Here is a 13679-nt window from a genome sequence, read left to right as displayed (position 1 = left end):
TTTCAATCATTTGAAAATGTAAAAACCATTCTTTGCTCACGGGCTGTACAAAAACAAGTGCTGGGCCCTCCCTGGCCAGGCTGTGGTTTGCTGGCCCCTGAGGGCCATTGTGAGCTGCCCAAAGGTGGGGCTGTGCTTGTATATCCTTTTGTACAGGCCTCGGGGTGCTATCGGGTACCGCTTATGGGCAGAGCTGCTGTGTAAAGCTGCCTCTTCTCCAATGACATGATTGTCTATGGAGAAAATCCCAAGAAATTTATTTAAAAACCCCCAAAACCAAGCTTTTCCTAAAACTAATAAGGGAATTTAACCACATGATAGGTTTTAAGATCAGCACACAAAATAAATCACATTTCTACACACTAGCAATGACCACATGGGTCCGAAGATTAGAAATACAGTACCATGCACAAATGCAAAAAAAAATAGTAATACTTAAGTGCAAATCTAACAAAACATATAGGACTCGTATGCTGAAAACTATAAGATGCGGATGAAAGAATTCAAAGAAGATCTAAATAGATTCACAGATTGGAAGACTCAGCATAGGGAAGATGTCCATTCCCATCACAATCCCAGCAAGGCTTTTTGTAGACAGGCATGTGTTTTTTTGTTTTATTTGTTTATTTGTTGTTGTTTTGTAAAACTTATACAAATAGGCCCAGGCTCTAAAATGTCTAATCTTGAAAAAGAGGTGGGAGCAATCTCTCTACTGGGTTTGGGTGACAGTGTTGAAGACCGTGTGGTGTTGGAGGGCAGAAGCACAGGTCAGTGGAGCAGAAAAGAGAGCCCAAGATGTCAAACGTAAAACCATAAAACATTTAGAAAAAGACATAGGAGAAAATTTGGGGAACATCGGACTTGGTGAAAAAGTTAGACTCAAAAGTGTACTTGATAAAAGGAAAAACTGATAAGTAGGACTTCATTGAAATTAAAAACTTTGGTCTATGAGACTGTTAAGAGGATAAATAAGGTAACGGAAGAAAATATTTGCAAGCCACTGATCTGACAAAGGACTGATATCTAGCCTATAAAAGGAACCCTCAAAACTTAAGAGCAAATAAACCAAACGATTCAATTTGAATACAGGCAAAATACATCCAAGACACCCGGGATGGCAAATGAGCACTCCAGATGTGCGACACCATTGCTATGAGGCAAAGGCAAATTAAGATTCAACGGGAGATCACTACACACTTGGAACAGCTGAAACAGAAACAATGGCAACATGAGATGCTGGCAAGGCTGTGGAGAAAATCTCATACATCCCTGGTGGGAATGTAAAACGGTACAGCCGCTCTGCAAAGTGATTTGGCACTTTCTTAAAAACCTAAATATACAAACCATAGACTCGACAACCAAACTTCTTGGTATTTCCCAGAGAAATGAAAACTTATGTCTACTCAAAAAACCTGGACATGATTCTTCATAGCAGCTTTATTTGTAATAGCCTCAAACTGGAAACCCCCAACCTGTCCTGCTATCCGTGAATGGCTACAGTTCATCCTCAGCAAGAAAAGAGGGAACTATGGATACATCTAACGACTTGGATGGACCTGAAGGGCATTATGCTGAGTGGAAAAAAGCCAATATCCAAATGTGATCTACTGTATGGTTCCCTGTACATAACCTGTCAAAAGTAGAGCTGGGGGACAGTTTGGTGAATGGAAGGGGTTGGGGGGCTAGGGAAGGACTGGGGGAGGCAGGAGGGAGGTCTTCCTGGGTTCTACCTTGATTTTGGTGGTGGTTCCAGGAATCTCCACTTGGGATAAAATGACACAGACACCCCTCACCCCCCCACCCCACACACGTGCACCCTGTACCAGGGTCAAGTTCCTGGTTCTACACTGCCCCGCACTTGATGGAATCCGTGGGAGAAACCAGGTGAGGGACACACGGGACCTCTCTGTTAACGATGATTTTTTAACTAACAGGAAGAACTGTGGGTCACATTGTTTCATCAGAGGAGAAAGCCTGCGAAGGTGGAAACGCCCGTAGGGCTCTACCCCGCCCCCCCTCACCGGGAAGGTCGCGGGGCGGAGCGCGGCGGGCGCCTCCCTCGGCCGGGAGGTGCGGGTGCGCGAGGGGCAGCCCCACTTCGCCCGCTGGGAGGTGCGGGCGCGGGGAGGGGGAGCCCCACCTGCGGGCGCGCGGAGGGGGAGCCCCACCTTCAGCCGCTGGGAAGTGCGGGCGCGGGGAGGGGGAGCCCCACCTTCGGCCGCCGGGAGGTGCGGGCGCGCGGCGCGGGCGGGGCGCTGCCCGCAGCGCTTCCCCGCGGCCCGAGCCGCCGGGTCAGCCGGGTGTCCTGCCGGCGCCCCAGCGGACCGCAGGCCGTCTCGGCACGTGGCGGGCGGCGCGATGCGGTCCCTCAACATCACCCCGGAGCAGTTCTCCCGGCTGCTGCGGGACCACAACCTGACCCGCGAGCGGTTCATCGCGCTGTACGGGCTGCGGCCGCTCGTCTCGGTCCCCGAGCTGCCGGCGCGCGCCAAGCTGGCCCTGGTGCTGGCCGGCGGGCTCATCTTCGCGCTCGCGCTCCTGGGCAACGCGCTGGTGGTCTACGTGGTGGCCCGCAGGCGGGCCCTGCGCACCGTCACCAACATCTTCATCTGCTCCCTGGCGCTCAGCGACCTGCTCATCGCCTTCTTCTGCATCCCGGTCACCATGCTCCAGAACGTCTCGGACACCTGGCTGGGGGGTGAGTCCGCCGCCGTCCCGGGGCCCCGCCTTCCATGCACACCCCGCTCCTCAGATCTCCTGACCTTTCTCTCCAGCAAGGAGTCCAGGCCTTTCTTACAACTTCCTCGCCTGAACTCACTCGCAGAAAAGTTTTTCACCCCCTGTGATTCTGTCCGGGTTTCTCTCCTGGTCGGTTACAGAGCCACCGGTCAGGGAGCCGCTTGGGAAAGAAAGATCCAGGGCAGAGAGGGGGAGTGTGCCGCTCTCCAGTCATTTCAGCTCCCCTCCTCATAATCACCAAGGTTTCCTTTTAATTTTTAATAAAAGATAAAGATATTGCAAATAATAAAAACCCCAACATCCCCACATCCGCAACCTCTGGGCTCACTCCCCAAGGTGCCAGTGTGGGTTCCAGGCCATTTTTTGCAGCCCAAGCAAACATATGGACTTAAAACTTTTCTAAAACAAATATAGTGCATTTGCAGAAAAATGGATTAACAGAGCCAGGCAGGGGAGGGGACAGAGAACCTCTGCCTCCCGACAGGAGAGAGAAGTTCCTTTTCTCCTCAGTAGGGGAGCGGAAACGGTGGAGACGACCTTGGAGTCCCTGGATCCCCAGCCCTGCGTGGAGGTGGGAAAACAGACACTGCACTTCCCCGAGCAATCCAGTCCCTCCAGACGCAGCCAGAGAGCCTGTCCTTGTCCCCCGAAGCATCCCCGCCAGTCCCCGTGCTGCACCTGGGAGAGGAAGCCTTGGTGTACCCATATTTTCATGCGTGGGCGTATCCTTGTTGCCACATCAAAATCCTTACCAAGGGGTTGGAGACAGAGGGAGAGCGTGAGAGAAACGGGTCGTTATGCTTCAAGCCCCGCATTCCCACCCCTTTGCTTCTCCCCTTCAGCCTCCTGGAGGGTGTTCCTTGCATCCCACCATCACCAACGTGAGGTTGTCAGTTTCTCTCCCTGGCCTTGCTTTCGCCCCATTAATTCCCACCAGGTTTACTGCAGTGGGTCAGGATGCTGAAATGTTTGATCCCCCTCTCACCTATAATGTAGCTATCTCCCCAAACGCGTGCGGAGCACTGGCTTGAAAGGGAAATGCTATGCGGAGAGTTGCAAATTGACTTATGAGCTAGGCTTTCTCTCTCGCACTCCGTGGAATCATTGCCCGGGAGTATTTTAAAGTTGCCCAGTGCAACTAACTCCATCAAGTTCACGTGCAACCTTTTCATCATCCTACAGAATTTATTATTTTGAGGAAAAGGCACAGGAGCTTTTGTTTCTAAGTGTTTGTGAAGACAGATTTAGGCAGCATACATGTATTGCTGAGTGCCTGTAGCTCCACCTTTAAAACAACATTATTGAGCAAAGTGGGGTTTTCTATTGAGAATCAAAAACCTGGATGCCTACTCTGGCTCTAAGACAGGTTAATTCTATATGTCTGGGCCTCGGCTTTTCAATAAAATGTTCGGGATTCTAGAAGCTGGGAAGAAGGATGTGGCAGACGTTAGTCCCGAGACTCGTGGTGACGCCTGGGGACTGCTCGCAGACCTTCCCACCCGAGGACGTGGGTGGGCACAGCGCCGGCTTTTTTAGGCTTCTTGCTTCATTGGGCCCTCGTTCAGGGAGGGCCTGTCCCTCAGCTTCTAAATGCCTACGGGCAACACACTGCTTATGTATTCACAGGGTCAGTGTGAGGATACAGCGTGTTAGTAAAAGTGCTTTGAAAAAACTAGCTATTCCATGAAAATGCGAAGTAGTAATTCTGTTAAGGAGTGTTTAATTGGAGGTGGCCTATGTTTATCTGGGGCCAGGCTTATAGAATAAATATTCTTATAACCCGAGTAAGCAACACAGAAATTGAAGTTCAGGGAAAGGGGAGAGCTTGCAGAGTTACTGGGGATAGTGAGGCCAAGAAAATGAGGTTTTACTGGGTAGGATGAGATAAAATTACAGAACTCCCAGGATCGAGTAACAAGAGAAAGTCCAAGGTAGGGGAGTTTAAGAGTTGAAAATGAACTCAGCACTTAGTATTTCATGAAGCTATTGGCAAAGCATTGGTTTATTCGGAAATGAGTAAAGCTTGCCTATGCCTTTGTGGGCCTCAGAGAACAGGAAACACCCCGAAATGAACAAAATTAGGACTGGACAGAGGAGGCGCAGGCTGCTGTGGGAGCTGAAGAGTCGGGAAGCCTCGCCAAGGGGGGCTGTTCAAGGTGGCCTGGAGGACGGCTCAGACTGTTTCCACAGAGGAAGGGTGGGGTGTGCTCTAGGGACCAGGATCGACCCCAAGTTCGGAGGAAAGGCGGCGAAGTACTCCGAGAACACCGCGCGAGGCTTTTCAAGAGTTTAGTGTACGTGTGGGAATGAGACAGGGAGGCAGTGCCACTGGGGGGTAGATTGGAAGTTGTATAAACCTGAACTATGACTGCGTCTCAAATGCCCCAGGGGAGGTGGGGAACCAAGCACAGCAGGGGGAAGACCACCAGGGGTGACAGTGGAAGAAGACAGACCCCTCCTCCCCATCCCCGCCCCAGGATTGCTGCTCCTGGTGCAGGGAGGAGGCAGGGGAGCCCAGTATTGTCACATCTTCCTTTATTGTTGTCATTGCTTTTATTATTTTTTCCAGAGAAGCTGAGAATACAGATTTTGATGATGCTGGCATTTAGTTCATTTAAAAAGTAAAATGCACTTGGGTGAAAGAAAACTTTTCTCTGGGTTTTGCCCCAAATAACTCATGGACCTCTAGTTTGTGACTTTCTGCAAAGCCTCTCTCCAGCCTTCTGACCACGGTGGGGCTGGTAATGACCCACTGGGTGGGTTGTTTTTTGTTTTTTTACCACTCATGTCCCTTGCTGGGGACCAACACAGCCCGAATTTTGTCAAGATACCCAGGTGGTTCGCACAAAAGGCAGGGACGCAGAATTCTCAATCGGGGCTCTCACCTGGCTGCACAGAAACCCTCCCCAGAGCCTATGAAGTTGATCTGTAAGCCCTGGCCGGGTGGCTCAGATGGTTGGACAGTTGTCCCATGCACCAAAGGGTGGTTGTTCGATCCTGAGTTGGGGCATGTACAGGAGACAACCAATGGTTCTGACCCGGGAGCCAGCCTGCACTGCACCCGCCCTGCACATATCTGCCCAGGGCCCCATTCAAGGACGCCATGCTGCTGCTTGAACAGGTTACGGCGGAAGATTCCCACTATGGAAACCGGCGGCTATAAATGAAACCTCTAAAAAAACCCCCAAACGGTTGTTTCCAGCAAACCATTGAGCAAAGGCCTCGAGCTTCCCTTTGTACTGCGATGGCACCGTGTGAGGCAAGTGCATCCAAAAACACTGGGTTTTGCCTGGCCGGCGTGGCTCAGCAGTTGAGTGTCAACCTATGATCCAGGAGATCGAGGTTTGATTCCTGGTCAGGGCACATGCCCGACGGGGCGGGGGGGGGCGTGCAGGAGGCAGCCGATCAAAGACTCTGTCATCATTGATGTTTCTCTCTCTCTTTCTCCTTTCCTCTCTCTGAAATCAATAAACACATACTTAAACAAACCAAAATAAAAACACAAAAAAAACCATTGGGTTTCTATCAAATGGCAGTCACCAGAAGGTGGTCCATCGGATGCTCAGCATCCCAGTGGTGCCCGGCACTGGCACAGAGGCGAGCTGCCCGACAATCCCTTTTATGTACCTGTGTTAGCGTCCCGGCATCGGTGACCTCTTATCCACCAGCTGTCACTCCCACTCTCCCAGAACTCTTCCAACATGGGGCGAGCAGGAGTGGGCCTCTTTCCCCCAAGAATAATAAGTGGGATTTGCTTATGACTTTCCTGTTATGACCAGTGTGAGAATGGGGTTGTGTTGCCATAGCAATTAGGAGTCGGGCGCTGGAAGTTCTGACTCCCGTCTGCTCCCTTCTCCGTTTGGTCGGACTCCAGCGGGGAACCTGCCCACTGGGCTCGTGGTCCATGGAACTGACCTGTCCTTCCCGCGGCCTGTTCCTCCTCACTTGGTCTCTTACCCCTTCCTTCACAATATCTAACAGTTCCTTCACATTTGCTGAGTGCACATGTTGTTTTTTCCAGGTAATTTCAGAAAAATCATGTTCTGTTTTATCCAGGTATATGCAATAGAATTTCCCAGGTAAATTCTGACACTTTGCTCTCTTCTGGAGGATTCCATAAATGCCGCGTTTCCTTCTTTCTCTATTTTCTTTATGTCTCTGTCTCCTTATGTTCTGCCTTTGGAAGGTTCTTACCCTTCCTCCTACTTGAGTCTCTCCTCTTTCCTCATTCATTTTTCCACGGCAGCTGTTGTCAGGACTCCCGTTTCTTTGGAGATGATTCTGAAATCAGCATCTAACCATCATTGGAAGCCACAGGCTCTCCCCTGATCTGTGGACACGACACACGGATCTCTTACCAGCATCCCATGTTCTCACCTCTGCCCAGGGCTACCCTATTATTAATGGTCCTGGGAGTCACTCGTATCCAGCATGTCCTGGCTCTCTACTGAGTACATGGGGTCCTGTAGGTGTTGAGAATGGTGTCCTGTGGAAGATCCAGGCCTCACTGAGAGCGGGAAGGGGAAGGGAGTGTTCAAGGAAAGGGTAGGCGATGCCTAGGACTGTTGACGTCGGGGTTCCATATGCACATGGGGAAAGCACAATGGGACTGTTGGGAAGTGGCGGCCTTGGGTCAGGTTGGGGGATGCTCAGGTCCTAGATGTCCAGGACGAGGGACGGTCTGGGAGAACAAGACTCATGGTGATTGAGGTCATGTGAACTTAGCTGGGAAGATTCATTCTGAAGAGCTCCCAGGAGGTGGGAGGTCAGTTCTACCCCAGCCTCATTTACGGGTCTCGGCATTAATGAGGTGAGGAGGGGGTGTCTGAGGGCAAGGGGCAGAGTGACAGCCATGCAGGGCCCACCTCCATCCTGCAGTGGGTGCAGTCTCAGCCCAGGGACAGGATGCTCTGCCACGTGCACACACAGCTCTGTGGCTCTCCCTGCAGTCCTGCTGTGAGCAACGAGAGGGATTTCTAATGGTGGCTGGCAAATGGACTAAAAGCAATTCTAAGAAAGGACTTCCAAAAATACCCTAAGCAATGGCAGCCTCACCGGGGAAATTCACATCCACGCATACTTACTATGTATGAAGACAGATTGCTTGGGTAAGAAAATGTAAAAATCAGTTTTCTATGCAGCTGATGTGAGAATTCCTCTAGAGCAGGGAGTCCCAGTCTTGGTGACACTCGGAATCACCTGGGAGTCTTTTTTTTTTTTTTAATATATATTGACCTCAGAGAGAGGAAGGGAGAGGGAGAGAGAAACATGGAGAAAGTCATCATCGATCGGCTGCCTCCTGCACGCCCCCTACTGGGGATCGAGCCTGCAACCCAGGCACGTGCCCCGAATGGGAATCGAGCAGAGATCTCCTAGGATCCTTGTCGATGCTCAACCCCTGAGCCACGCCTGGCCGGGCGCACCTGGGAGTCTTACATACATGCCTGGTCCCCACCCCGAGATACTCTGATTTAACTGGTCTGAGTGTGATACCTGGCTCTGGGCTTTCAGAAGTTCCCAATGGAAAGGATTCTAGCTTGCAGCCAAGGTGGAGAACCCGGGAGACAAGGCCGACAGAGGCCTGGGCGGTGAGGGCTGAGAGCCATGCATGTGAACGCTCCGACAGCACAGTGCCGCCACCGGTGCGAGTGAAGCGCAGCTGTTACCGTTTATAAAAACAGCAGTTGCGGGCCCGATGCTCGGGACACGCAGAAGCGGGCTGCACACAGTGGAGTCCCGCACGGAACTCGGAGCGTGTTGCACGTGACCAGTCACATCTTTACTGAAGCCCTTCGCCTCGCTGGAGTCCTTCAAGATGGACTTGCAGGGAAGCTAAAATAATGAAAATGTGGGGAAAGGAGACATAGAGAAAGAAGAACTGTTCTAAATTGGCACAGACCACAACAAGGTCTCACCCAGCGCCGAGGGGCCCGGTGGGTGGGCCAGGAGCAGGCGAGGTCCGAGCTCCAGGGCGGCTCCCAGCTCAGGCTCCCGGAGCGCCCACAGGGAGATAAAGGACATTACAGGGCGGGCCCGAGCGAGGGGGGAGAAGAAAGGGCATCGCTGTGTCCGGCACGGAGACTGTTGGCGAGTTTGAGAGATTTCCAGTGGACATGCTGAAATAAGTTTTTAGAGGAAGTTGCTGAACTGCTATTCGGTGGAAAGACCTGAATTCTTTGGGCCGGTTCAGAGCAGAGGGATTAGACTGCAACCTCTTGAGTTCTTTTTTATTACTTGATTAGTGGTTAGAAAATGCCACTTGTAATAATGCTTTTCTCTTTTCAATACCATTTCAGAAACATTAGGGATCCTGGGACAACTTAAATATAGTGAAATTAATGAAAAAACCAATAGTACTGTGGGGCTTTAAAAAAATCTTTTAACAGGAATGATGAAAGCTAGTGGCAAAAAAGTCTCATTAAAGCAGAGAAGTATAAAAAAAATAAAAGAACACAAAGGGGACCTCAAGGACAACAATGGTTTGGAAGAAAAATTAAAATTGTATCATGGGGTTAGCCTTTGGGCAATCTGCCCCAGAATCAGTCATGTGAACACTTTGAGGAGATGCTGTAGGTCCAGAAGAGTACAAAGTAGCAGCAACAGGATTTATAGAAAAGATTCTCTACTTAGGACAACAGCATTTTATAGTTAAGATAAAAACAAGAAGGGATGTAGCAATGTTTGAAAATCTTCATTGTGTGCTCAAGCACAAAAAGAATGCCCCTTTTAAATTTGCTTTTCCAGAACATAGCTTGGCATGTTTTTAACTGGTGGTCAGTTTAGCAGGATTTGTGTTTGAGGCAGAGAAGCCCAACTTAAACTAATTCAAGAAAGGGGGGAATATTCTCCCATGAGGAATGGAAAAGCTCAGGGTTAGTGCTGGCTTCAGGCACAGCTGGATCTAGGTGCTCCCACAATGACTCCAGGGCTTCGCCTTCCTTCCTCTTTCCCCGCTTCATGTCCTCCTATACACAGTTTCCTTCTTGGGCTGTCTTTTGCCAGGTGGTGTGAGAGATGCTCCCAGAGCTACAGGCTCGCATTTTCTTTAAGTCTCCCTATCTCAACTCAGGTGTCTATCGACAGATGAATGGATAAGCAAAATGTGGTAGATATATAATAGAATATTATTCAGCCATAAAAAAGAATAAAGTTCTGACACTGAGCATTATGCTAAGTGAAATAAGCCAGATACAAAAAAGACAAATTTCATATGGTTCCAGTTACTTGAACTATCTAGAATAGGCAAATTCATTGAGAGAAAGTGGATTAGACATTACTAGGTGCTGAAAGGCAAGAGGAATGAGGAGTGGTTTCTTAATGGGTTCAGGTTTCTGTTTGAGGTGATGGCTGTACAATATCGTGAAAGTAATTAATGCCACTGAACTGTATATTTTAAAATGGTTAAAATTGCAAGTTTTGTTATATATTTTACCACAATAAAATAATAAAAATAGAGAAAACTTCCAATCTCAGAAGGTGAGAAAGGATCCTTCCTGGTAGCTACAGAAAATTCTGGAGGATTCTGCCAGCTTGGCATCATTCTGTTACCCATATAACTAATCACTGTGGCCTGAACTGATGGAGAGCTAAAGGGAAGGGTGCTGGGTCACCCCCACCTGGATGACTTGACTGGAGTAGAATCGCTGTAGAGAAATTTGGGGGATGGCTCCACCTTGGCATTCTGGCAACCTTGCCCATTTCCATGTAGGCCACGTGGGCCACATAGGCAGTGCTTCACCAGTGTGGCCTGAGCCTTGGTGAGACCCTGCAGCAGGAGAGAGACACCAGGTGAGGGCCGGCACAAGGCATTTCCATCAGGTCTTGGGGAGACTGGCTGTTCTCCATCTCGCTCTTTCAGTTTCAGGTGAGTGCAGGGCTCTGACTTACAGCCCAACCACTGGCTTTTGTGTAAATCTGTAAAATTGCTCGGCTATAGTTTAAGAGGGGCTCGTCCTCCCTGAGTGATCCGTGGTGCATGCTGTCGGTCATCGGGGCCACTGGGAGTGACATTGTTTCCATGACTGCTGCCCTTTGACTTTCCCATGTTGCTCACACCACTTGCTGGGATCTGGGCAATTCTGGGTACTAGAGCCTTGCTCTGCCCCCGAGAGAAGTGGGAATAGTAGTAAGGACATGAACACCAAACTGTGACACAGAGTTACTATGTGGGAAGCCCATTCTCACCCCCATTTTACAGAGGACCCCGCCTGTGCAGTGTCGCCCACACCGTTCCACCCCTAGGCCTCAGGTACTAGCTTGCAGCCTGGAGGACACATTTCTGAAATGAAGAAGTGGCCGCAGCTCTTCCCCAGAAACCTTCAGGAACGTGGACTCAGCAGCGCTGTCCCCTAACACATGCTCGGCGAAGCCCACACAGCAGTGTGGAAGGGGCTGTCGCGCTTCGCTTTTTAACTGTTTCCCTTCACTGCAATGTCCACCGACAAGAAAGGGTTTTTTTTATGAGGAGGAATTTTATTGGATTGAAATCTAAGTATCCATAGGACCCTGATCCAAGCGGTGATTTCCTTGGTGGGTTCTAAGGAAAACATAGTAACAATCAATTTTAAAAGAACAGTTTTACTTCTTTAAGGAGCCAAGCGATGGAACCTTGGAAATGTGCTCTGGTCTAGTGCTCAAAACAAACTGAGGGCTTAATGAAATAAGACAACACTGTGGGCAAAGTGTAGAGCCTGTGCAAATGTTATGTTACCTGTAAATAGAATCTAGGTAGAAAACACAGATCTTCATTCTCGCTGTCTTTGCACGATGCTAAAACAGCTGGCTAAGTCCTGGAGTACATTATTCAGATGAGATTTTCAGTGCTGAGGAGCTGATGCTGAATTTTATGACTCTGACAACACATAGGAGGTGCCCAGTAAGTATACTTAAATGAATTAATGGACCGCATGTTATTTGTCACTGTCACAACATATGAGGTTTTTAATGAACAGGTTGAATATATATTTTTGATGTGCAGAAGAATGGGATTGTTTTTATCTTTTGCCTATATTGTTGGTTGCAAGGAATGAAGACTCGGGTTTACTTCAAATAATTGGAGCTACGGGAAGGCTATTTTATTGCCACAAAGGAGAAGGGGGTTCTCTTGAATTTAAGGACAGTAACAGGCAGGTCTCAAAGCAGCAGCTGCGTGGAGCTGAGCATGAAGAATTCATGAATGTCCAAAACAGCCTAGTTAATATAAGAAACAAATAAAAATAAAAATTTATTCCAACATCCAGAGAAAACTATGGTCGTTATCTTACTGTGTTACATTTTACCTTTTTCCTGCTTACATTTGTAGCAACACTGAAACCTTTTAGTGTCTGGTATGTGTGGATGTGTGTGTATACAGACGTGTCATTTGTTTACTGCTTGACCTCAGTTCGTTTTCTGTTTCATTTTAAAACATCCATTCCAAGATTACTTAATAATTTACATTATGTTGACACAAATAATTTATTTGGCCATTCTGCTATTTTTACATCCATTTATACTAATTTCAGGTTGTTATATGTTTGGTGAGCAGCTGAGTACAAAAATTACATAAATATTCCAAAAATTGCATTATTTCTGGGGAAGGATGCTTGATTGTGTTTTTTTTTGTTTTTTTTTTTTTTGCCTGATAACTTTCACATTCAAGAATTTTTTTCTAATGTCTAACCTGACTTTCTACATTTATTCCCTAGTATACAAAAAAAAAAATTCCTACTTTATTATTTGGCAGTGATTTATTTTAACATTTTAAACATCTTGCCCCAATGTTTAACATGGGCTCATTTTATTCCTTTTTTTTTTTTTAAGTATAACTATTGCCATTAGTGGAGAGTAAAAAACTAATTCAGTTATTTTTCTAAAGTAGTATTTGTAGCTATTAGAATAATGCAGACTAGGAGAAAATACCAGGAAGGACATAACTTCAATCTCAGTTTTTGGCACAAACATAGTCAGGAGGTTCTTCCAAAGTAACCGAGGGATGCACTCTGGAGAGAACTAGAGAAGTAGCAAATAGTCTATTCCACCCTCAACATATTTAATTTTATTCTTTTGCATGTGGCTTTCCAATTTTCCCAGAGCCATTTCTTTCTTTTTTCCATTGTGTGTTTTTGGCTCCTTTGTCAAAAATTATTTGCCCATATACATGTGGTTTTATTTCTGCGCTCTCAATTCTGTTCCATTGGTCTTTGTGCCTATTTTTCTGTAATACCATGCTGTTTTGATTATCGTAGCTCTGCAGTATAACTTGAAGTTAGGTAGTGTGGTACCTTTGCTTCCTTTTTCCCCCTCAGAATTGCTTAGGCTATTCGCCATCTTTTGTGGCTCCATGCAAATCTGATGACATTGGTATTTTGATAGGGATGCATTAAACCTGTGTATTGCTTTGGGTAATATGGACATTTTAACTAGGTTGACTCTTCCAATCCATGAACATGGGATATTTTTCCATTTTGTTGTGTCTGTTTCAATCTCTTTTAATAATGCTTTGTAGTTTTCAGTGTATAGGTCTTTCACTTCCTTTGTTAAGTTTGTTCCAAAGTATTTTATTCTTTTGGTTGCAACTGTGAAAGGGATTGCTTTTTTCATTTCTTTTTCTGAAGTTTCATTGTTAGTACTCAGGAAGGCAGTGGATTTTTGTACACTGGTTTTGTATCCGGCAACTTTACTATATTTGCTTATTGTTTCTAATGGTTTTTTGATGGAGTCTTTAGGGTTTTCTATGTACAAAATCCTATCATCTGCAAAGAGTGACACTTTTACTTCTTCCTTCCCAATTTGGATGCCTCTTATTTCTTTCTCTTGCTTTACTGCTCTGGCTAGGACCTCCAGAACTATGTTGAGTAAGAGTGGTGACAGTGGGCATCCTTGTCTTTCTCCTGACTTTAGAGGAAAGCTTTTAGTTTTTCACCGGAGTATAATATTGGCTGAGGGTTTGTCATTATATG

At 47.4% G+C, this 13679-nt stretch overlaps 1 protein-coding gene across 1 annotated transcript in view; it reads left to right on the top strand.

Moving 5' to 3' along the window:
• Window positions 1–2244: 2244 nt before the first annotated feature.
• Window positions 2245–13679, top strand: part of QRFPR (pyroglutamylated RFamide peptide receptor) — a 28838-nt gene continuing 17403 nt past the window's right edge. Inside the window, exon 1 of the mRNA XM_081136089.1 lies at window positions 2245–2698. Within this exon, the coding sequence (XP_080992215.1) occupies window positions 2359–2698 (340 nt within the window). The 5' untranslated portion in view covers window positions 2245–2358. The remainder of the gene's footprint in view (window positions 2699–13679) is intronic.

The sequence above is a fragment of the Miniopterus schreibersii genome (assembly GCF_964146895.1).
Source record: "Miniopterus schreibersii genome assembly, chromosome: 4".
Classification (NCBI taxonomy): Eukaryota; Metazoa; Chordata; class Mammalia; order Chiroptera; family Miniopteridae; genus Miniopterus; species Miniopterus schreibersii.
The sequence above is the reverse complement of the archived record's forward strand: the minus strand, read 5'-3'. Positions and strand labels throughout refer to the sequence as shown.